General features: G+C 38.2%; 2 protein-coding genes across 2 annotated transcripts; one reads left to right on the top strand and one right to left on the bottom strand.

Annotated features, from left to right (window-relative positions):
- Positions 1 to 232: 232 nt before the first annotated feature.
- On the top strand, positions 233 to 15,160 carry LOC126374811 (probable glucosamine 6-phosphate N-acetyltransferase). The gene is made up of 7 exons (XM_050021536.1): positions 233 to 549; positions 889 to 1,108; positions 4,520 to 4,647; positions 5,088 to 5,149; positions 5,625 to 5,765; positions 6,178 to 6,234; positions 15,022 to 15,160. The coding sequence occupies exons 1-6, from the start codon at positions 520 to 522 to the stop codon at positions 6,194 to 6,196; spliced, it is 600 nt and encodes a 199-aa protein (XP_049877493.1). The 5' UTR covers positions 233 to 519; the 3' UTR covers positions 6,197 to 6,234; positions 15,022 to 15,160.
- On the bottom strand, positions 7,882 to 24,993 carry LOC126374785 (N-terminal kinase-like protein). Its single transcript, XM_050021498.1, has 13 exons — positions 24,399 to 24,993; positions 23,860 to 24,089; positions 23,415 to 23,591; positions 22,888 to 23,116; positions 21,600 to 21,743; positions 19,787 to 19,968; positions 18,219 to 18,447; positions 17,330 to 17,417; positions 16,694 to 16,855; positions 15,407 to 15,547; positions 12,644 to 12,765; positions 12,048 to 12,276; positions 7,882 to 11,543 (listed from the first exon to the last, which is right to left on the bottom strand). Exons 1-13 carry the CDS (start codon positions 24,774 to 24,776, stop codon positions 11,398 to 11,400), a joined length of 2,457 nt encoding a protein of 818 aa, XP_049877455.1. The 5' UTR covers positions 24,777 to 24,993; the 3' UTR covers positions 7,882 to 11,397.
- Positions 24,994 to 25,169: the final 176 nt, after the last annotated feature.

Raw genomic sequence — 25,169 nt, forward strand, 5'->3', positions numbered from 1 at the left:
CGGACTTTTGCAAGGCATGTGTGGGGCGAAACCAACACGTATATACTTAATTGTTTTAAAACATATCGAAACTCGGTGAATTATATTCTCTTTGCATATCGATTAATATAAAACATAAAACGCATTTGATAATCGATTGCAACTCTAGTTACGTCAGTTTCGTTTTTCACGCATATTTTGTGTACATACGGTTTTAAAAAACGAGACCCAAGGACATACGTTATTGCTTTTCTAATTTCTTCATAATTTCATTTTGTACGCAAATAAATTACAACATGTCATCACGTCCAAATCACGTCGTGACATTGAGCTGAGCCGGCCGAATGTAGAGTGACTACTTTCACTTTCTTTGATTTTTATGATAATAATATTATCGAGCCACGTATTTCTACATGTTATAGGTGACGGCAGTTGCCTATTATCACGGTCTAGTGTGAACCATAATGTGGTGCCTTTGTTAATTTTTTAAACATTTTTAAACCTTGCCCAGTTTGGTCACGGTTTATACAAATTTTGAAAATGGGTATGGAAAAATATAACTCCAATATGGTAAGACTTAGCTTATTTAATCAACCTCGAAAATATAATTGTATGAATAAATATTGCATCTCACAGTTGCCTATAAATGGAATTAACTATGCAAATACTTTGATTTTTGCTTAACTTCAAGTATTATTATTCATTTAATAAATTATAATATTCTTATAACTCTGTAGTTTGAATTTTTTGTAAATATAATTACGTATTTCTTATTATTATAATACACAGTATGTATATCATTTTCTAAGTGTATAGAGTTCTTGCAAACCATTATAATTTGAAATATAAGTTCTGGCTTCACACGTGATTTTTCATCTAAATATCATAACATGTTTTTCAATCCATCAGGACGGAAAAGACTCAGAGTATCTCTACCCTCCAGAGATATTGAAAAGGTTGGACTTTAGCAAAAGTCCAGCTACGTTCAAACCGAAGATCAGTGCTGCAAACCCTGGTGAGGACTGGATGGTGGTGCGCCCTCTGCAGCGGGCAGACTATGACAAGGGGTTCCTGCAGCTTCTAGGCCAGCTGACCAGTGTTGGCAATGTCTCGAGGAAGCAGTTTGATGGTAAATATTTTTTGTATATGCATACGTAGTCGGTCCCAAAGTTCTGTCACAGGCACATTATTTTTAAATTTCGAACATGCTTTTAGAAAAATTTTATGGCGTTCCATTTTTGAATGTTTGACAATTATTTTAAAACAAAAATGATCATTTGCCGTGATTTATTACGATGGAGTGGACCTTGAAAGAAAACCGAATCGCAATTTTAGCGTTGCATCGCTGTGGACACTCGCCGAGTACCATTTTCAAGTTGCTCAAAAATTTGAAAATAACACTTAGGTTTGTGTATCGTACCATAAATAGGTATAATGAAGTCTCAAGTGTTGAGGACAAGAAAAGAACTGGCCGGCCTCGCTCCGCAAGAACACCAGCAGTGATCAAAGCGATAAAGGCGCGCATACGAAGAAATCCTGTCCGAAAACAGAAACTGATGGCTTTGCAGATGGGGGTCAGTAGAAAAACAGTCAAAAAGGTTTTAAACGAAGACCTTAAGTTGCGAGCATACAAGAAAAAGAGTGGACACTTACTTAATGCCCGCCTGAAAGCAATTAGACTCAAAAGATCCCGGTTGTTATTAAAATGGTACGCGAGAAACCGACACCGTGACATACTTTTTACAGACGAAAAAATTTTTGATATAGAAGAAAAGTACAATAAGCAAAACAATAGAGTGTACGCAGAGAACTCTGAAGAAGCAGGAAAAAAAGTTCTGCGGGTTCAACATGGGCATCATCCATCTTCAGTGATGGTCTGGTTAGGTGTCTCTTACTATGGGCCAACGGAGGTTCATTTCTGCGAAAAAGGTGTCAAAACCAGTGCAAAAGTGTACCAAGAGACGGTTTTGAATCGGCTTGTGAAAGATCTGCCCAACACGCTATTTTCAGGACATCATTTCGTGTTCCAGCAGGATTCTGCGCCTGCACACAAAGCCAAAACTACTCAAGCCTGGTTCGACCATCAAAAAATTGACTTTATTAGACACGAAGATTGGCCTTCCTCCAGTCCGGACCTTAATCCTCTGGATTATAAAATTTGGCAGGTCTTAGAGAACAAGGTCTGTGCTAAACCCCACAAAAATTTGGCGAGCCTGAAGTCAGCCATAATTAAAGCCGTCGCTGAAATAGACATGAATATGGTGCGTGCTGCGATAGATGACTGGTCGCGGCGTTTGAGGGAAGTTATTAAAAACAAGGGAGGTCATTTCGAATAATTTTAAGTTATTTTCATTTCTTAATAAATATACTTTAAATTGATATATAAATTTTTATAAACTTATTGGTACTTTTTATTTTATCACTATTTTCATATATGACAGAACTTTGGGACCGACTACGTATATACCTCTAAAGGATGAATACTCAAAAGTCCTTAAAGTTTTGATCTGGGCGATCGGTATTTGTGGATCGTCTGAGCGCCTATTTTACGTGATACCTGAAATAGCTGGAACAGTCCAGCCAGCCTAATTCCCCAGAGATCTCAACTTTGATCTGGGTATGCCCAAGGATGTAGGATTACAAAGATTATTCCTTGTGCTACTGACTATAAAGCTCAAATATACACAGGCGATAACAGGAAGGAAAAGCGACAATGTTGTGGTTGATTTCTGTTGTCTCTCCTATCAGGCCTGTTAGCCCCTCAATGCTCGCGCCCGCAATTAATGCGTCTTATATTAGTAACTATCATAATTTTACAATTAATACCTTATTTCTTTACATACCTGTTTATTTGCTGTAACAAATTATTTTTTATCTAGCTAAATCTGAAATTACAATAAGCGCATCTAATTAGACGCCATATTTACATGAAATGGCAAAATATTGCAAATACGAGAACTAGTTATAAAGAATGTGGCATACAGCTTGTCGACCTTGACGCGACCGGCACGCGCGGTTTTGACCTTATATAATACAACCACCTTGGTTCTTCCTGCTTTTCGCGGGAAGTTCGCAGCAGGCAGCAATATATAATCAATTCATACTCATATAAATAGTATATTGTAAATGCTAAAAACGATCCAGATGGGGGCCAGGGTGGGGGTTGCGGAGCCGTTAAAAAATGAAATGAAATGAAATTTATTCGTTAGTCACGGCAATTAGCCGTAAAAATATACCTCCACCAATACACAGTGGAGCAGCGTGGTAGAGTATGCTCCATACCGCCTCCAGTTGACTGGGCACATCGGCTGTTAATGTTATGTAAATGCTAAAATAACTCTGTCTGTTACCTTATCACGCTGAACAGATCCGTATAAAATTATAGACATAGTTTGAGACCCGGGAAGAATATAGGATAGTTTTTATCCCAAGGGGATGAAAAAAAAAGGGGGGGGGGGGGTACGTACGTACGGGGTACGTACGTAAAAAAGAGGGTACGTACGTGGCACACGCGATAACCGAATTCCGAGCGGGCGGTGTTGCGGGTAGAAAGCTAATTCTAATATAGTTATTGTTAACTACTAACAATAACATTAATATTTTCATTCAATAATACAATATGTATAAATAATTGGTAGTCATACTGAAAGCATGCAAGTGTAGAATCCATGTAATATCATAACAATGAATGATTGTATCAATGTGTTATTTATATTTGCTATTCATTGAACTGATTTATGCGGAAATCGTGCAGTTATCAGTATCAGTACTTGAGTTATCAGGTTTATTTATTATATTATCTACGACTTATTTCTGTAATAAAGGAAATGTCGGCACGTTCAAGCGATCGTATCAAAACTTAGCATCAAAACTTACATACCTGACTAGAATATAAAAAAAAAAACTTGATAAGGCGCATGCTAATGTGCCGCAATCGCATTTTTCATTGCAACATTTGCGTCTGCGTCTAATCCTATTATCCCCTGTTAGGATGTAGGGCTCAGATAACAGATTTCCACTCCACGCGAACTTTTGCAGGCTCTGTGGCTTGCTCCCATGACACGCCGAGAATTTTTAATTCTCGGTAAGAGCGTCGTCAGGTCTTTTTGGGCAGTCCCCTTTTGCGTTTTCCACGCGCACAGGTCAGAGCAGCAGGGTAATCATGTCCATGTGATTTCATTTATGTTTTACTTATTATGTGTGCCATTTAAATAACCAACACGGCACTTCTATGTAAACTGTATTGTATGCCTAATTGCACATTTTCTTTTTAGGCTTTGGTTTATTTTTCTTGAGCGAAGAAAATACAGCCGTCTTTCCTTCTCTTTGAATCTTCGTTACGGAAGAGCGAGAGAGATATACGTAAAAAACATTCAAGTAAATACCTACCATAGCGATGTTGCCATGTCGGCGATAATATTTAGAGGAATAGGGCCTATTCCTTCGGAATTCTTCTCCGACAAATATTGCATGAGGCTGCTAGTCATATAACAGAGTATAAATAAGTATTATGGACACATGTGTTTCTATTTGATTTCAGAACGCTTTACAATGATGAAAGCGTCCGGTGGCTACTTCGTGACCGTGATCGAAGACACGCGCATCAACAAGCTGATAGGCGCTGCCACACTCACTGTCGAGCAGAAGTTCATCCACAACTGCTCTTTGGTAAGTTGCAAACACAAAACTACAAGACCAGGGGCCTTATTTCTTAATCGCTCGCCTTCAACTCGCGTGCGAAAATATGTACTTGTCTCATCTTGCACATGATAAGTTCTGATGTGCTACGTAAAATGAGTATATATTTTCGGACGATACAAAAATAAGGCTCCAGAGGGCATATCCCTTTAACGTTGCCGTGTTAATGCAAAGCTTAGCCAAACAAAAACAACTAAAAAAAAAATCTTGCCTCTACCCTCGCCTTGCGTGTCGGTATCGTGATATTGAGTTCATGTAAAAAATTATGGGATTCCGATTAGATCCATTTACGCCAGATTGGCGCTGTTCAAATTCCCATTTTTTACTCGTATGTACGTTATACAAGCTTTTGTGCCAAACTGCTAAAATAATATAAGGAAAGCAATAATAAACGTAAGTATTATTTTCAGCGCGGGCGTTTAGAAGATGTTGTGGTAAACGATACGTACCGAGGAAAACAACTAGGGAAATTGTGAGTATCCAATTCTAAATAATCCATTATTTTTATTATTCATATCTTATATTCGATATTTAAAAACCGGAAATGTCAAATATTCAGGTGAGGTAACCATAGAGCAACACGGACCTCCGTAAGCGACCCTGTGAAAGCGGAATAACGCTAGATGATGATAATTATTTGAAATTTGTGTAATGAATTATTACTTTTCTAAATACTAAAATTGGGTGGTGAAACTGGTTGTAAAACTAGGGGTCTAAATAAAGATCAAATAGCAGTGTTGCTTTTTACAGATAAATTGATTCAATGTGGGCTTTTTACCGGCTGGTTTCGCGGCACGCGAATTATGGAGGCCTTTGGCCAATAGCCGTACGACGTCTATCCACATAGCTAACATTGGCTGCGTGTATTGGCTAAAGAAACCCTCGATAGAATTCGCGGCGCGGCTGTACAGAGCCTGCTGGTCATAATTAAACACCTATTCTTCCAGGATCGTAGTGACGGTATCCCTGCTGGCTCACGAGGTGGGCTGCTACAAGATGTCGCTGGACTGCAAGGACAAGCTCATCAAGTTCTACGAGACGCTCGGATACAAGCTCGAGCCCGGCAACTCCAACGCTATGAACATGAGGTTATTATTTGATTTTCTTTAAAAGGCATTTTTAGCATAAAAAAATAAATTTTCATGCAGCTTACCTTCACGTATTTGTCGTAAAAACATGTATCATTTTCCGACTTGTAGCTCTGCCCTCTTTAGAGTAGTGAACTTTGAGGTTACGGTGAAAACTTATATAACATAAACATCACGCCTGTATCCCCATAGGGGTAGGCAGAGGTGTATAATATACACACACTCCTCACCAGCTATGTTTAAGTCCCGTATAGTAGGGAGCTTATTGTCATTAACAGGGCACAAGTTATATGAAATATGCCAGTGAAAAAAATCCTAACCCCCAAACTAATCCTAATATTCTAGTCCTGTGTTTGTTTTGTCTTGTGTACAATAAATTGTTAATTAAATAAACTTTGTTTTCCCACTGCAGGTTCGACGACCCCTCCTGACAATTAGCCGCTGGGCCATCTGACCTGCGCTCCAAACTGTAAGTACCAGCCGCCAGCAGACTTCACTACGCTACGTCACCGCTCATCATTGCACAGCGTCATGTTATCTTTCTTTTCTACCGTGTGGTATGAAATATAAACCGAAGGTAGTGCTTCAATTCCTGTTTGAGGGCCCTTTATATTTAAAAAAAGAATACGATAAAAAGTAAAAAGTGTAGATTACGATAGAAAGTCTTTAACCACATTCGAAATTGCATAACTTATTTGACAGGATTAAACTTATTTGATACTAGCGGCCCGTCTGGACTGGATTTTTTTTTAAGAGTAAGTTTTAGTAGGATCCCTTTTTTAGTATAATAAATATAGCCTATGTTCTTCAGTGATAATGTAGCATCTAATGGTGAAATAATATTTGAAGTAGTTCTTAAGCTTATTCAATACAAATCTTTCCTGTTTATACAGGGTGTTAGTGACATCGTAACGAAAACTTTGAGGGGTGATTGAGGCCATGATTCTGAGATGATATCAAGTGGAATTTTCCGTCGCAAAAGTATGGAACTGAAAATAATTAAAAAAAAAACACAAAAATTTTCATGAATATGCAGACTGAAAATTCCACTTGATATTAACTCAGAATCATGGTCTGAACCATCCCCCTCAGTATTCGTTACGGTGTCACTAACACCCATACCTACTTGTATGGCTACCGTATGTACATGTGCGGGGTGTAAGTGACATCGTAACGAATACTGAGGGGGATGATTCAGCTGATTATTTTGAGTTAATATCAAGTGGAATTTTCCATCGCAAAAGTATAGAATTGAAAATAATTTTAAAAAACTAAAAAAAATCATGAATTTTGCGACGAAAAATTCCACCTGATATTAACTCAGAATCATGGTCTGAATCATTCCCCTGAGTATTCGTTACGATGTCACTAACACCCTGTATAATATTAGTATAGGTATAGACTACCAGGTCTTTTTAGTAGAGACAAAAAGTTGTTATTAAAATAAGTTTAATCCTGTCAAATTAAGTTGTACGTGTTCTCCAATGTCTATTATGACTAAATTCTTAGTTTGGTGAAAGCACCTCATTTTGATATACTTACAACGAATATTTTTTTTTATATATTCTGAATTGTAGTGTGTGTGTAGTGAGTTCTGCGATGTCTGTGTTACAGTAGCAGGGTCAATTCTTCTATCCATCAAAATATCTATTCACATATCGAAACTGTCTAAATCCTTAGAAGATTCTAGACACAAGTGGCAAAATTGACTGATAATTCTGTGAATAGAACGTTTGATGGGGTGTTTAATTGATTTGGGATGTCCTAGCACATAATTTTAGTTTTTGTAGTACGTAAGCATATTTGCCGTGGATTGAAATATAGTACTTAATATTATTACTTATAGAGATCATTTTGTTATTCATGTTACGCTATTTGAGATTACTAACAGATTTATATTATGTTGCAGAGATTTTTTTTGTTATGTTTCATGCGCGCTGTACTTATTATTTTAGCTTATGCTTGTTTCATTATGTACCTTAGATTTGTGACTAACACGATCTTTGATGCTCTAATAAACATATTTTAGCTTCGCTTAATTGTTTCATTTCACTTTTTTAAGCTGTCGTCAACATTAAATACACAATGTTAAGGAGATGTGATTGAAAAGGAAAGCTCATATTATTAAAAAAAATATTTACAGAAGTGTAAATTTTAATAGCAGATAGGATAAGAATTCCGTTTACGACATAACCTGATGAATATTATCAAATCCAAGTGGCTTGCGGGAAAGACAAATACTCTGTCTATAGATCTTAAATATTATTTTATTCTATATTTATGTTATTTTTAAGACGATAAAATTGGTATATTATTCAGGATATTCATGTACTTACCTTTCCTCGTAAGCAACTTCTTGCACAATTCTTCCCTTTCACATCCATTCACTTGTTTGACATTGAAAAATGGTCGATTCACACTGACGGCTGGTGATTTACACAACAACATTCCACACATCAGGATATTGAACTTTGTTTCATATTCATTGCACAGTCAAGTGTACTGGAAGCTATGACGGGCATAACTTTGGCGCAAATGGTACTGGGTCTTCAATGTGAATCGACATTAACAGATTATATCTCAAAGCATAATCATTTTGGTTCAAACTTCAGTGCAATACGGTAATACAGATGATTTTCATTAGATACCACTCTTACTATATATAAAATAAACATATTTAATTTTAGTAGCCAGAAAAATAATATCAAAACTTGTCATTCTTCAAATTTTAAACTAATTTCTTTATATCGAATCTATCTACTTATGCCCCTAATGTAAATCTAAAGCGTATAAGGGTCAATTTCCGTTTCTTACAGAGCTAGTAAAATATGTTGGTAACTAAGAGATTGATAAAATGGCTGTTTAATACCACTAAATAAGATCTCTAAATGCTCTGTAGTAACGTGGATAGTGGTTCCGTTGTCGATTCTGGACGATAAGACATGTTTTTTTAGTTTGATAGTTCTAAAATTAGCGCTATATATTTCTTACACTAAACAAAGTGAAGGACAGCACTATTTTTAAAGCTATAAAACTAATTTGTCTTCCGAAATCGACACTTGTCTATGCACTTACCTAAATTCTCTAGCGTTCCTCAGACAAAAGTTAGATTTTGAAGAGAATTTTCTGACAAAGGAACGCAATCTTACAGCTTACATTAAAATTTATAATTATCACTTTCGGAACCCTAAAAGGGGGTATTAATTGTTAGGATTTATTTAAATATCCGCTTTGGTGTACAATATTCAATATGTAAAATTGTATAACGGAAAATGTACATACGCGACGATTAGTAAAAATTCATAGACCGCATCAGTCTGGTAGTTTAATTTATAATATTACATACATATAAAATACACAATAACATTTCGTATCCTTCCTACATTGGATTACAATCGAAGCGGTTGGCGATGCTGGAAATTACGTGCCCGGTTCGTCGGAAGATGTTTTATTGTAAACTACGAAGCAATTGTTATGCACTACAGTACACTAATTCAAAATACAAAAAGAGATTTTTACTGGCAAAAGTTTGAAACCATGGATTCTAGGCTGGAACCTACACGCGTAAAGGGAACTTATGAAATTCCTACATACCTACATTTTTATTCAAACTTACGATACGATAGTGAGGACATGAACAAACTACAATAGACAAATCTTGCTAGAATCCAAAAACACCTAAATAGAAATAGCTGAAGTTGATTAAGTTTGGTCTACTTTTGACCACAAAGCCCTTGACGTAATTCCAAGCATCGCTTCCGCGCCATCTTAACAGTCACCATACAAACACTCACAACAAATTGACACCCTCATAGCCCGATTGCACTCAATCCCATGACTTTACAGAAAAAGCTTTATCTGTACATGAACCTGAATATACGTAGTTAGTTACAAGGTAGGGGAAAAATCTCGTAACTCACTATATAAACATCGTTGGAATTAAAAATAGTATGTTTAAAATCTCACCTTCGTCGTGTGGGTTAGCGACAGACCTCTATTAGCGGAGCATCTTTAGAACACACTTACATTTAAAATTGCTCTTTAACCTGAAGAAAAGTGTTTACAGAAAGTTGACTGAGAGAAATATATCACGGTTTAACAGTGCCACAGACCGGAAACTTCGTACAAAACTCTCGTTCCTACACAGAGACTACACTTAGACGTTTTCGTACACGTGCAACTAAATCCTGCTTCAATAAGTCTCAGGCGGTGACGTATTGCAGTAGGATTTTTAAGTTAATACACACGCAGATGAACTAGGAACCCTCATCTTATTCAGACTCGAGAGTGTCCGTTCTATAAGTATTATACTTTATTCTATGACAGTGCTTAAAACCAAAGATTGCTAATTGGATAGAAAGTGTCAATCAATCATTACGATAATTTATTTTTATGCATTCCGCGTTCTAAAGATGGCAAGTCGATCAAAAGAGTTAAGTACGTACTCAGGTCTCATCGCCATTTAATTTTCTCATAGTACTAAATATGTGACGTACGAAGCTCCTTCTTTAAACGCTAACCCTCTTTATACCTACTTTCCTAATCCATCTCAATACGCAATGACTTGCAAAAAAAATAACCAATTCGCCTTAACGTCATCTAGTCTCACTTGAGCTTTCTATTTGGTGCATGTAATTTACAATCTTGTTCCCTAATGTACATTACAGAAGTACTGTCCGACATTGATATGCAATAGATTTGTAAAGAAGAATATACGTAGCGATCAAACTGTAAAGTGAAATTGACAATCACATCTTTATATCATTCACGGAATAACAAATTATATCACTATTGCATATCTAGTCGTAAGAAATCGAAAACTTTGAGCAAAAATACGTTTCAATCTGAAACTCAAAGTCGCGATGTTGATTTTTTGCTGTAGTTATAAAAGTCTGGCATATTTAATGGAATATGTTTCGTAATATTATAGTAATTAAATAAATATTAAACTATACATATAAATGCACATTTATTTTGTATATTACATGAAACAATAAAGGAACTTAAAATTAAATATCTCGATATTTTCGATATACTGGCTCACATAGAAATATTTTTGTGTTTTAATAAATATATTTTTCTTCACACTCAAAGCTTGGAAGGGTCACACTTATAATAGATTTCGATTTCTGATAAAGAAAGGTGCACTGGGTATGGCGCGTGATTTGAGTATATTAAACGAACGATGGATAATGAAAATGTTATACAAACATGAGACGGGAGAATTTTATAGCATTACAATTCAATTTTAAGTTTTTTGCCCCTGTAATAGGTAATAATTTGCCATCACTGTTTTTACAATATTTTTTAAGACGAAGGAATATAGTTTACCATTCGAACACATTTTAGACGCAATTCTCAAAAAACCAGCTTGGGTTTACGTAATCACACATCGTTTTTAAAGCTATTATGTAAAATTTAGAAATCTAACTGGCAACGTTGGCAGAACAATGCATTATGGTTGACAGAGCTAGTTAAGAACTGGGTTGCCAATTTAAATTCTTAAATTTTGACTAACTTTAATTTCTTTATCAAATCCTGAAGTCGTATATCTTTAAGAATTTCCTTCTTGGGACAGTATACCCTTTTGGGGTACAAGAGTATGACTCACTGTTTAAGGCGTGTTCGCGGGCTAGAAGGGCGGCGCGGTGATCTTGGTGCCGAGTTTCATTGGTCCTTGTCCGCGGGCCGACCGTCTCGCCTCCATCTCCCGTTGTCGCTGCAACTTCCTTTCCTCACGTTTCCTTCGTAGCTCGTCCATTTTCGACGCGTTGTTTTCTATAAAAGGAATACTTAAATAAAAAAAAGAAATGTTAGAAATTCATTAAGAACATAATATTCACTAGGATTCACGCCAAGATTCTGTCAATTGAGTTGGTCGGTCGGAAAATTTGAAGCCGCGTTTTCACTTGGTAACATTTGGCGCGCGACATGTTGCCGTTGTGCAACAATGTTGAAAGTTATCGCGGAACTGTTGTTTATCAACGTTGTCTGTCTACGCATCTAATACACATTCAGAGTCTGTCGTCGACAACATGTCGCCAGAGGAACGTGTTGATGCGCGTCACGTATCCACTCGACAACAATTAATGCTCAACTAACGATGACATGAGTCATGTTAGGGGCCTTTGGCGGGTCGATAATAACCTTGACACCAGGATTGATGAGCTTGGTAATCTACTTTACCCACGCGATAGAAGAAGATTCATCAAAACAGTGGTCCCAGCGCTGGTCCCCCGCTGAACGTTACTCTCAAAGCTGCCTCATCACATAGCAACTCACCGTCCACGTTCTCCTCGATGGGCTCGAACTCGCCGTCCTCCCAGCCGCCGAGCGAGTCGTTACTGTGCTGCGGCGCAGCCAGCCGGTGCTCCTTGCCCACTGTGTTGCCCCCTACGCTGCCCACTGTGCTGCCGCGCACGTACGTCGCGTTCGCCCGGTTCATCGCCGGGTCCGTCCACTGTGCGTTGTTCCACGTTTCTGACGGACTCGCTAGCTCCGCTTCAGCCGACTGGAGTATTAGAGGTTATAAACTTATCTGTGTCTATGGTAGTATGCTTTTGTGTTATGATTTGGCTTTTCCTTTATAAGCTCCAATATGGAGAACATTATTTAGAATGTAACATTTATTTAGTATAAACAAGCAGTTAGTTTTAGAAAGAAAGAAAACTTTTATTTCCATTTTGGACGCCACATTAGCAAACTTAAATGTAAATAACAAAAACACGAAAATAATTAAAAAGTATAAAAAAATAGCACCTAAAAAACTGACATATCTGCGATTTTTTGTTAAAATAACTTGTTTTTTGACAGTAGCAAAAGGTGCAAATAAGAGACGGCAAAAATTTCCGATACGTCAGCCAGGGACGTTAGGTTACCGGTTGTTCCTGCAAGGTGCCCCACTCGTCGTTGTCCCACTCGTCCTCGCACAGCGCCGCCAGCCCGGGCGTCGCCTGCGCGCTGCCGCTGCTCGGCGGAGACTTGGCGCTTGCCCCCGTACCTGTAATAACACCCATAACTCAATAACACACCGGTCACTCCATACAAAAATCGAATTTAAACTCCAAACTCAAAAATATACCAATAATATAAGCCAAGGTTGGCGGTAGGGCTGCCAGAGGAAGACCTAGAAGGACGTATATTGAACATATTGTGTCGTGTACTAGGTTCAAGATAAATTATGAAATTCTGATTACTAAATAAAGACACATCTAGAACTATTTAACTTATTTATGAATTTGAATCAAAAAAACGTAATGATAAGTCCGACGTTTTATCACGTTTTTCTATGACGTCACAGGTTTATTTATTTATTTATTTATTTAGGTACACATACAGCAATACATACACTTCTCATCAAAAAAATCGAAACACTTCCGTTTTCATTGTTTCTGTCCGAATTTAACACAAAAAAGAATTCATACGATGAAAAAAAATACACTACAATACATACAGGCAGTTTGGCCATTACAGTAATAAGCGAAAATTCTAAATTCAAAATTAGAATTTCATTTGTTTATCTTATAAACGAAATGAATCACTGTTTTGAGACAAATGTGTGTTTAGGGTTGGAGTACATTTAGCGTTTAAAAACTAAAAATTGGCGCCTATCCTTAAACTTTTTGTTTTTTATTTCAATACTGTGACTTTGGGACGTCTGAAAAAAGGTTTTTTCTCTAAAACGTATGGATACTTCGCCCACAGAAGCCGCCCAAGTTGTGGCATTGCTGGATTCTGGCCTTAGTCAGCGTGTTGTGGCTGCAAGACTGCATCTAAGCCTGTCATCTGTTCATAGAGTCTATAAACGTTATCGGGAGACTGGTTTGTTCACGCGCCGTTCAGGATCTGGCAGGAATCGGGTCACTTCTGAGCGAGATGATCGATTTATTGTAACAACTTCTTTAAGAAATCGACGCCTTAACGCTTTTCAACTGCAGCAGCGGCTTCGTCTTGTACGAAGGGTGGCTGTAAGTGACTCTACAATTAGAAGAAGGTTGAAGGATCGTGGACTGGTACCGCATAAGCCAGCAAATGGGCCGAAATTAACTGCAGACCATCGAAGAGCGCGCCTTAACTTTGCACGTGAGCACCTACATTGGTCATACCTACAGTGGAGCAAAGTTCTCTTTTCTGATGAGTGTAAAATTATGCTGTATGGTAACGACGGAAGGAACAAGGTCTACAGAAGAGACGGAGAACGCTATGCACAATGCTGCATTGAAGAAAAGGTCAGCTATGGTGGCGGTTCGTGGACGGTTTGGGGAGGAATCGGCGCCGACGGTAAGACAGAGCTTGCTTTCGTGTCTGGGCCACGTCTGCCTGCACTAAACTGTCATCGGTACGTCGAAGAGTGTCTCGAGCCTGCACATTTTATTGGCAACGGCTTCATATTCATGCACGACAATGCTAGGGCTCACACCGCGGGCGTCGTACGAGATTATCTTAACGAAGTCGATATCTCTATTATGAAGCCCGGACATGAATCCCATTGAACATCTGTGGGATGAATTAAAAAGACGAATTCGAGCAAGAGATCCTGCCCCAGAAACACTTAGCCAGCTGCAAGATGCAATCCAAGAGGAATGGGACAATATACCACAGCATGTGATCGTGACTCTCATCCGATCGATGAAGAACCGTATGGAAGCAGTAATTAGAGCTTGGGGAGGGAATACAAGTTATTAAATAAACGTTTTTTAGCTTTTTTTTTTCATTTACGTGTGTTGTTTTATCCATTTCCTTTATACTCCATACGGAATAAAAATGACTCATTTAACAAAATACGAAACCTATGAAAAATTCATTTAAATTTAGAACATTAACATTAAGATTTGATAAGCTCATATTACTCACTATTAAACGACATTTTACATTTATTCCTAAATGTACACATTTTTCTGATAATCCTGACAAAACGTAAACTTGCAAGGTGTTTCGATTTTTTTGATGAGAAGTGTATATTATGAAACTTTTACAGACAGCATTATAAATAGAAAGACTAGACTAGATGGTATATATGCGCTTTTTCATACAAATTCTATAGTAATTTTGTGTTTTCATGTTTAGTAAAAAAGTAATTGATTTGACTACGAAGTTACCCTATACCAATAGGGTGCGAAGAGTTGCCGTTCTATACGTAATATTATTCTTTATTCTATGTCAAGGGTTAACCCGTCGAAATGCGAGAAAACAGCCAGTGTTGACTTTAAACAGGTGTTCGCAAGTAATAAAAATATATTCATGTTTTCTATTTCAGATTTTCACTTGACACCTGTGGCAACACGAGTAATGAAGAATATCAAGCAACCAGTTAACTACGTACATAGAATAATAGTAAAATTGTGTTTTTATAACAAGAAAATATAATTAAGTACCTATTAAATATTTTAAACTTATTATGTTTTTTATTGGCAACTTTGATTGACGTCTTTGATACTGTTTATTTGAAACCCACATTCCCGAGAATTGCAATTTCGGAGGTATGTGACCTAACCTATATCGGGCTGGTTTTCCCTTCGCGGGTTGGAAGGTCAGACAGGCAGTCGCTTCTGTAAAAAACCGGACCTGTTAAATCTTCAGGTTAGGTAACCGGACTCTGTGAAACACGGGATGTGAAAGGGAGATGATAATGTCAGTTGTACCTGCGCTGGAGTCGATCTCGCCCCAGGCTGTCATGTCCCAGTGGTCCGGGTCGTAGTCGGACGCGGACTCGCTGTGCTCCAGTGACGTCATCGACGTCACCGATGACGTCGTCGTCGACATGCTGCTTGACGACGGTTGCTCTGTAATATATGATCATATTTGTTAGATATATTTCTTATCTGGTCGGTGGCGCAGCGGTTAATGCGCTCGGTCTGCGATTGTTGAAGTTAAGCAACTTTCGCAAAGGCCGGTCATAGGATGGGTGACCACAAAAAAAAAAAGCTTTCATCTCGAGCTCCTCCGTGCTTCGGAAGGCACGTTAAGCCGTTGGTCCCGGCTGCATTAGCAGTCGTTAATAACCATCAATCCCCACTGGGCCCGCGTGATGTTTTAAGGCCCGATCCCCTATCCATCCATAGGGAAGGCCCGTGCCCCAGCAGTGGGGACGTTAATGGGCTGATGATGATTTGTTATCTGTCCGTTTCTTTCTCATTTGGGAAGTGGGCCGCGGTAATGTCCCGAATAAACGGTGTAAATGCCCAGAAGAACTGCTATTTGTGTATCTGAATAAGAAGCAAAACAACGAAACTGAGTTACTACATTTTATACATACATAAACTCACGCCCGTAATCCCTAATAGGGTGGGTAGAGCCACAAGTAATCAAAGACAACTTGCAGCGACTGTTGTTACGACTTGCATTTTATAACTTTATAATATGTGTACTGTTGGTATACCTAACTAAATAAATAAATGGCGTAAGCTGGATATGATAAACCTTACGGTGATAAGGGATCAGCCTATCGCCCATAACATGTACACACATACATATACTACATTTAATGATGATAAAAAAAACATGCAAAAAGAAAAAGAGGAAGTTGATACATGTATCAACTTGCACGTGCGCGTACGCCATCAGTGATTCCAAAGGTCCAAAGAGGAGAGGAGATGAGCCGGCTGAGGGGAAATGTCACCATTCCTCTCCGTTTGGTGGAAACAGTCTCCAATAGTCCCGATTTAACAAAAGTATGCTGTATAATTTTAAAATACCCATATTAAATACAGGGTGTTGGTGACATCGTAACGGATATTGATTCAGACCATGACTCTGAGTTGATATAAAGTGGAATTTCCTGTCGGAAAATTTCATTTAATTATTTCCAGTTCCATACTTTTGCGACCGAAAATTCCACTATATTTCAACTGAGATTCAAGGTCTCAATCGTCCCTAAAAGTTTACGTTACGATGTCACTAAGATCCTGTATAAAATAGGTAATAGTTACCAAGTGATCCAGGCTTGGAGAGCGCGGACTTGGCGGAGTGCTGCACGCGCTGCGTGTCGGAGTGCGAGCGGTAGAACTTGGCCGTGACCGCCGTCACCGCCCAGCCCGCCCACGTGGCCGCCGCGTTGCTCAGCGACGGCGTCGCCGTGTGCACGTCCGCCTCTGCAAGTTCGTTAGTCCAGTACAGATTACAGAGGTTATGTATTGACCATTGCGACTTCTGTTACAGGGTTAGTTTTAGATCTGTTTTTATTAAGTAATCAGAATTTCATAATTTACTTGAACCTTCTTCTTTTCTATTGTGTGGGTTGTGAGGTGGAGTACCAACCTCATCAACCCTGGTGTCAGGGTTACCATTGAGCCCCCGACATGACTCATGTAACGACCACTTACTTACATCAGTAAGTAGTAACCGGGACCAACGACTTAACGTGCCTTCCGAAGCACGGATCATCTTACTTTCTTGAACCTAGTATTATAGAATTTATATGACCCAATTATAAGTACATGTCATCGTTACACGAGCTATGTTAGAAGCCAAGATAATTTTGATTATCAGGGCTAGTGCGGTGCAGGTGGGTCATCGACCTTATGAATTGCACGACAGATTGTGAATCAAAAGAGTATGTAACTTACCCATTCCTTCTCTCAAACTAGGATCCTCCGATACTTTCTCCAGTTTGCCGAGGAAGCCCTTAATAGTTCTGAATGCAGCATCGCGGACCTGCAAACACGTCACATGATGACGAGACTTCACAAATTAAAAGTAAAAATATTTTGTTAGCAATCATTAACCGGTCATTGAACATACCCGTTGCAGTTGTCTATATTTGTCGGATATTATTAATTTAAAGGTTAAATAAATTGAGCTACAAATTGATAAGTAGGTCGTGTTTGTTTAATGAGCCAAATGAGGATACCCAAATAGTCCACGAATCTGTTTTTGTGAGAGGATAAAGCGCCCAATATCGCTCTATTAGCAACATCATTCAATTCTTGTTCACGCAAAAGTTAGACTGAGTGTTCCAACCATGTCACATTCTAGGGGAAGAGTGTCAGGTTCTTGTTTTGTTTTGATTTTTATAGAACTAACTAATTTAATCGGCAAATACATATCGAATGTTGCTATGGCAACCCATAGTCAGCCACCTAGCTCAGCAAAAAAGCACCTAGGTAGCTAGAGCCCTTGCCTCGCTGGGGGAAACCTCACATAGCTCACACGAAGGGTCAGACGAGGTCCTTTCTTGGGCTCTATTATGGAAAATTCAGACTCTATAGCGAGAAAAATAAGCGATATTTACGCGCGCCACCTAATTAATTAATTTTGATGCTAATCGCGCGCCAAGTAAGCGCACTATCCGCTACCCACAGTTTTTGTTCACTGATTCTTTTTATCACAAATATTTCTTATTGTATGGTAGTAACGCTCCAGGGTGGATTAATTAAACAACTACCTGGTAGAAAGTGTTTTTTATTCAAGGGACGGCTATAAAGTCAGATTACCAATTTATGTACTAAAACTAACCTGTTTCTCGGGATCAGCAGTGAGAGGGCACAGCGCAGGCAGCACCCTGTTGGCGACTTCGCTCAGCAAGAAGTACTGCTGTGTGGCCGCCAGAGCTAACACCCCCGCCTGTCGCGCCGGGGGGAACGGATCCCGCGTCGCTCGCACGAAGGCCGACACTAGCACCTTCTGTCTGATCTGCGGGTGCAGGTGCGACGCGATCTTGCCGAGGCATACTGTTGTATTCGTTCTAGGAAGGAAAAGGGAAATTCTTCTATCGTGTGGGTTGTGAGGTGGATTACCAACCCCATCAACCCTGGTCAGGGTTACTATTAAGCCCCCGACATGACTCGTGTAACGACTACTTACTTATATCAGTAAGTAGTAACCGGGACCAACAGCTTAACGTGCCTTCCGAAGCACGTATCATCTTACTTTCGGACAATCAGGTGATCAGCCTGTAATGTCCTAACCAAACTAAGGATCATAAAATTATTTTTGTGATATTTCCCCACCGGGATTTGACCGCGGGACCTTCGGATCGAGAGCCCAACGCTCAAACCACTGGACCACGGAGGCGGTTAGGGACCCTAACGTAACATCACGCCTGTATACAGCCAGAGGTGTACAGTCATGAGCAATATCATGTACCTACTTTAGAACCCTGTCGCACTGTCATATTTGACATGAGACTTACGGTTTAATTTGTCAAAAAAGCTAATGTGACATGGTTTCAAAGTGTATACATATTAGTACTCGTGACCGTACAGTATATACACTAGTGATGTTCCGAATATCCGTATCCGTATCCGCGGATATCCGAGATAAAAGAAAAATCCGTATCCGTATCCGTGTCCGTTACTTTTCACGCGGATCTTTTACGGATCTTTTTCAGGTGATTAAGTATAATTATTAATTAAAAAACTGTAAAATTACATTCAGATTGTTTTACCATAACCAAAAGAAAAGTACTACCCGCGCAATGCAAGTTAAAACGTGTTCTGCCTGACGTTGCGGCGAGCGAAGACGTCAACTATCGTTTCAAGGTCGCGGGCGCCGACACCAATCGAATAATATCGAATGAGAAAATAAAGATCCGTATCCGTATCCGCGGATCTTTACACTAAATATCCGTATTCAGATCCGTATCCGCGGATATACATTTTTAACGATCCGGCACATCACTAATGTACACCCACTCCTAGCCAGTTATCTTTAAGCCCTATGTAATAGGGGGCGAGCCTATCGCCCATAATTGCCATCAACCGGGCACAAATCCTGGAAACCAAGTGATATCAATTATCTATGATCCAAACACGAACTAAAACTCATAAAGTCAAATTGGTGGTTTAGAGACTGAGCTGGGATTTCAACCCATGACACTACGATCTTTCTTCCTTTCTCTAAACCAGGTTTATAACCTACTTACAAGTTAATTATTTTAAAAAGGTGATGTGGTCATATGCATCCTTTCATTTGTGAAATCATTTTTTATTTAACAGTAGGGTCGATACGTTGTTATTTAATAAGGTAAAAACAATTACCTTATTCCCGTTTAGACCCAATCGAAATTCTACTGGAAACTTTACCTGATCCCACCCTGGTCATCTTTGGACTGCAGCCGAGCGAAGTGCCGCAGTACTTCCACGTTCAAGTTGTTGTAGTTCAGTTTCGGCGCCAGGTGCACTATGGACTTCACCGTCTGCTCCCGAATGATCGGGTTTGTGTCCAGAAAACCGTGCACCACTTGCGGGAATATCTGGTCGTTTACCTGGACAGTAGAGTGGGAATCTTTATTATTTTTATTCTTGGATTTCTGTTTTCATTGTATATAATTTTAAGTTGTTGTTGTGCCCTTACAGGGTTCCTGTTTGTAATTTCCTCTACTTTTAAGACCTCTGTAAAAACATCAGGAATAAATATCTTATCTTAGCTTACATAGTGAATCATATTTGGATATACCTCGTATAAGAAATCAAACAACCAATCTCTGTATAAAAAAGTGTTCGCGGCGCATCTTGTTACAAGGTGTAATTCCGTGTAATGCACCGTACAACCAATATTGCTATCTAAGCTAGGTTGTACAGTGTACTTTATTTGAACAGCCATAACATATTAATTTGAGAGGACGAACTTACACTATTTACATAACTTAATGTACCTATAAGTATTTACAACACGGTTGGGATGTTTTTTTTTTATAAAAAAAACTACTTGGCGTATGTGAGTTTATTTGTTTATAGGATGTTAGTGCACATTTGAGAAAAAAATCAAATTGATTACGAGACGTATGTAAGAATTAGGGGGTCTAAAAAGGCCTCTTCAAAACAATTCATCTAAAAAGCAATAAAAGTATGCGCATGTAAAAGTAAGTGCGCAATGTCAACAAATCGCACATCTAGTTCTTAAAAGTCATAAATGTCAAAAAATCAGAAATTGATTTAACTTCGTAATTAACGTAGATATCGCAAAACAAAAATCGTTAAAGCGGTCTACTGTAAAATTTAAAAAATTACATTTATGACCTTAAAGAACTAGATGTGCGAAATGTTAAATAGCAATATTGTTTTTTTAGATGAATTGCTTCAATGTAGCCCCTGTTATTGCGTGCAGTCGAAACTTTGCAGCGACGGGTTTTGGGTTTAACCCCGCGTTTTTTTGTCGCTTTGAAAATATAACAGTCGGCTTAGTATGAAACGTCCGTAATTCGTAAAAACTGTATTGCTTTGTTTATCATATGATTATGTGACTGACGCACGTGTAAAATTCAACATTCACATCACCGGTGTAATAAAATAGCTGCAGTAAAATGTATAGGAAATAGTAACCCGTATTGGGTTGGACAGAGTCCCAAGTAATCTTTGACAAGAAATCCTAAGATGGATGTGAGGAACCAAATGGTGCTGATCATCCCTTATAATGATTGTGACTTCGAAAGACACAATCCCTCAGTTTTACGCACGGAAGAAAGAGGTTGGAAGGGCCAAGTGAGTGCGTAACGCGGGATATACATACAAGTATGAGCAAATAGTTCATACTTCAACTTTGCACTCCACTCGTCCTGCGGACTTTACGACGCAAGGAGCTCCGCGATATTAATTTAAAATGTCGTCTTGTGCATTATAACCTGCAGGGCAAAAAATCAAATATCGACTATCATGCAAGGAGATCCGTCCTTATCCGTCCATCTGGCTCATACAACTACTACACACTTATGATTAACGTCAGTATGATGGGAATATACTCAAGGTGAGAATATTCTCACTTAACAACACCTCCATCAACCCGCAGTGGAGCATCGTGGCGGATATGCCCTTCCGGTTGATTGTGGGCAGGCTTATGCCCAGCAGTGGGATGTATATAGGCTGTTAGTGTTTATGTTTTGTATGAGAATATACTCACTGTAGAGTTCTGCAAGTGCATGATGAACTGATCGAGCTGCTGCAGCAGCCGCGACCTGGTGGTGCGGTCGTTGGAAGCGAATAGCTTCACCACGCACGGCACTATCTGCTTCTGGTAATCCGCGTCCTCTAGCAACTTGCCCAGCTGTAACGTTTATGAACTCTTAAAATCGGCTGCTTTTCCAAGACATGGCAGACGTAATGTACGATTTGGTTGACTGAAGATTGCTGGCAGAAAATGGGCAGAAGGAGTTCTATATTGCTTTCAACGGGTTTTTCGGAGCTAGTGAAGGACCACAGGCTGCAGATGATGACGATTTTGATGGCGTATTCCTTCATCATCATCATGCTAGGCTGTCATAGCGTGCTAATAAAGACAGGTGGCTTTTAGCTTCAAATCAATCCTGAACTGTTTGAGAGAGACAAGCCACAATCTATCCAATTGTTGTAGAGTTTTGAATTCGTAAGTAAAAGTACTGTGTATATTAATGCCTTTAAAAACGTAATTTTGCCAATGTAAATGTATTTTTGAAATAAAATAATGAAAATATATGGAATAGCCTGTACGAAAAGGTCTACCTCTCAATAAAAACTTGTTGAATGTAATTATATTAAAGTGCAATTTTCTGATCGTAAAGCGTTTGTAATCATTGTTCTTAATTAAGATTTATATAATTTGCTTGCTTGTTTTACATAATGCATGGTTACTGAGGACAATCTTTTGTAGAGCCCCAATTATTCAATAATATTACTCAAGAAACAATATAAATCTCGTAAGACGTTTATCGTTTGTTTGTATACTCTTTATTGCTTTAAAATACTAAGAAAAACACATAATATTTATTACGATATAAATATTATGTTATAAATATAACATGTCGTCTTACAGTGAAAACTTTGTTAGCGCCTAAAACCACACGTCACAACACTATTTCAATCCAGGTAAAAATCTGAAGCCTCAACTTTTATCCAGAATGAAATTGATTGATTAAATTGATATTATTATTATACATTTATTGTTACAAACATTATTAATATGATGTCATTAAACCCTGAGAGGGTTTGTCCCTACATCATACCCACAACATGAATTAACATTGTATTGTACTGTGACATACAACGAAAGGGCCCGCCTGATATAGCCCACCTGGATTTTTGATATTTTGTGGAAGAAAATCACATTACAGTGTGATTTTTCAAAAAAGCACTTATGAGGTTTTCTGTCTAATGCGACGTTAAATACTAGACTTACAGACTAGCAATAAAGACAGTACATTCAGTTTGCTTACCTTAAACATGGGCCCTAATACAAATGAGCCAGCATCTCCATAGTGGAAGGCAGTCAATAATTGGGGTAGAATCTTGTGAACACATACAGATTCTGGGAAGTTATCCAGGTATGAACTGAGAGTGGAGAAGAACTTCCCCTTTTCCACCTTATCCTTAATCTGGATCTCTTCAAGGAACAACATTGTGTCTATCAAATCATTCTTGAAATATCCACCTATTTTTCGACATCTGAAATAGAAGTGATAACTGTAAAAATAGGCACTCAAACAACTTTTAGTGCGTTGGTAATGATGTTGAAAATGCTTTTTTTTTAAAAACTATTTGTTTGATTATGCTTTAACTTTTATGGGAGATTCAATTATAGGAAGTATTGGGAAGTAATTTGAAAACCCATAATATGTTACTAATACTTTTATACTGCTAAACTGATTCATATTGATTACGAAACAATAAAATTCTGTAAATAGAAGAAGTTGTCCAACTTAACTAAGTTGGCGTTGGACTTGGAGTAACTACTATAGCTTACCTAGTAATAATATCAGCTGGATTTGGTCTAGATGCTGGGTTAGCACTGACTAGTTCACAGTACAAGGTGCAAAGCTGTTTGGGGATATGATCCACAGTTTTAAGAGCTGGCTGGGTCTTCAGAGGGCCGTTGAATGCTTCCCAGATCAAACATCCCAGACCCCACATGTCTGTTGAACTGTGAAGAGATGGTTTCAAATGGAGAAGGCAAAAACAGTTCTTTTTTATTTACCTCAAGTGTATCTTTCTGTTCTTTTGGCTTCATTTTATACTTTTATACAAGAGTGCAAACATATTCTAAGATAAATAATAAAACTGCAGTTTACAGACAAAAAACTTAAGTCAATAATTTTTAGTTGCCAGTCTTAAGATCACATTCTATAAATAGTTTCACTGTTACAAGTTCTAACCAATTTTTAATGTTAATAACTTACAAATTTACTTACCATTTTGTCATGGACTTCAGTTTGCTAGGATCTTTCTTCTCGGGAGGGTCATAGATTTCAAGGGCTGGTAATATTTTGAGGGGTATAGGGTTGGATCCATCCTGCCCTTGTGATGCGAGGAACTCAAATCCACCAAGTTTCCATTCTCCGGCCAGGGTGACAAATACAGAGTACAGACAGACATTGTTATGCCTCATATTACCATCATTGTTTAAAAATGATAATGCTCTCTGTAAATATCGCAAATTATTGTCAGTTTTTAGTTAATAAATAAAGAGCAAGCAGAAGTATTGTCTACTTGAAATAATTTTATAACTCAGGACAAGTATATAACTACTAATTCAAAGTAATTGCATAAAATGTTTGATTCTAAGATGAAAATCATTCCTAAATGTTACATAAAATATATTTTTATCATACAGCAAGTCCATCATTGGACATAGTTCTTTATGATTTACAAAACATTTCAGATTCTTCCGAGACAGTATAAGTATCTGTATATAACTGTAGTATGAAAAAATCATATCTTTTCTACTCACAGTAATCTGGAATATGCCCCACGCAAGGAACAACTCTCGTTGTTGGCCCTCCAGTTTCATATCCTCTATGTGTGTGGCTAAAGGCTCTACATATTCAGTAGCTACATACAAAAATTTCTCAGTTTCACAGCTATCTAAGTAATGTAAAAGGCTAGGGTGTCTCATGGTCTTGAGTTTCTTCAAGGAGGCCTTTGCAATGTCGAACAGGGTCTCCGAGTTCTTCTGAACGTCGAATAAGAATATCGACACCTCATCTTGAGTGCCCCTTTTTTTTCCTTTGTGCAGAGTCCATACACTCCTGTCTTCTAAGCCCCGCACAGGCTCTCCTACCTCATACGCAAAATCCTTTGTAGGATCTCGCGAAAAGAATGACCACATATTGACCAATTCCACTTATTTATTTACAACTTTGAAGCATATTTACGTGAAGAGTGCACATGCAGTGTACATAATTTTACAATTCATAGTATAAAAATGTTAAATGTTAACTATACAACTACGGTAACTAAATATTTTACTTCAAAATACGTAATAATTTATGAATTTACTAAATTCACAAATCACAAAAAGAACGATGACAAAACGCGTATGATGTGACTGTCATTGACATTTCATTTCTTTGACAGCAGTACTTAATCGATTCAAATGCACAATAGTTTTAATCGATTTAAATAAAATATCGGAAATAACCGGTTTTTGAATCTCTATTTGCGTTTATGTGGTAAGGATTTTTCACTAATCGATTCGAATAAAAGAATTAGGCCTATTTAA

The sequence above is a fragment of the Pectinophora gossypiella genome, chromosome 18 (genome assembly GCF_024362695.1).
Source record: "Pectinophora gossypiella chromosome 18, ilPecGoss1.1, whole genome shotgun sequence".
Taxonomy (NCBI): Eukaryota; Metazoa; Arthropoda; class Insecta; order Lepidoptera; family Gelechiidae; genus Pectinophora; species Pectinophora gossypiella.

What these genes read in the sequence shown, in the direction of transcription:
- LOC126374811 (XM_050021536.1), top strand. Translation starts at nt 520, where the DNA reads ATGGGTATGGAAAAATATAACTCCAATATG. An exon ending in CTCGAGGAAGCAGTTTGATG is followed by an intron (nt 1,109 to 4,519) that starts GTAAATATTTTT and finishes ATTTGATTTCAG; the next exon opens with AACGCTTTACAATGATGAAA. An exon ending in TCATCCACAACTGCTCTTTG is followed by an intron (nt 4,648 to 5,087) that starts GTAAGTTGCAAA and finishes TATTATTTTCAG; the next exon opens with CGCGGGCGTTTAGAAGATGT.
- LOC126374785 (XM_050021498.1), bottom strand. Translation starts at nt 24,776, where the DNA reads ATGTGGTCATTCTTTTCGCGAGATCCTACAAAGGATTTTGCGTATGAG. An exon ending in TATTAGGGCCCATGTTTAAG is followed by an intron (nt 21,744 to 22,887) that starts GTAAGCAAACTG and finishes TAAACGTTACAG; the next exon opens with CTGGGCAAGTTGCTAGAGGA. An exon ending in GCACCTTGCAGGAACAACCG is followed by an intron (nt 12,277 to 12,643) that starts GTAACCTAACGT and finishes CTAATACTCCAG; the next exon opens with TCGGCTGAAGCGGAGCTAGC.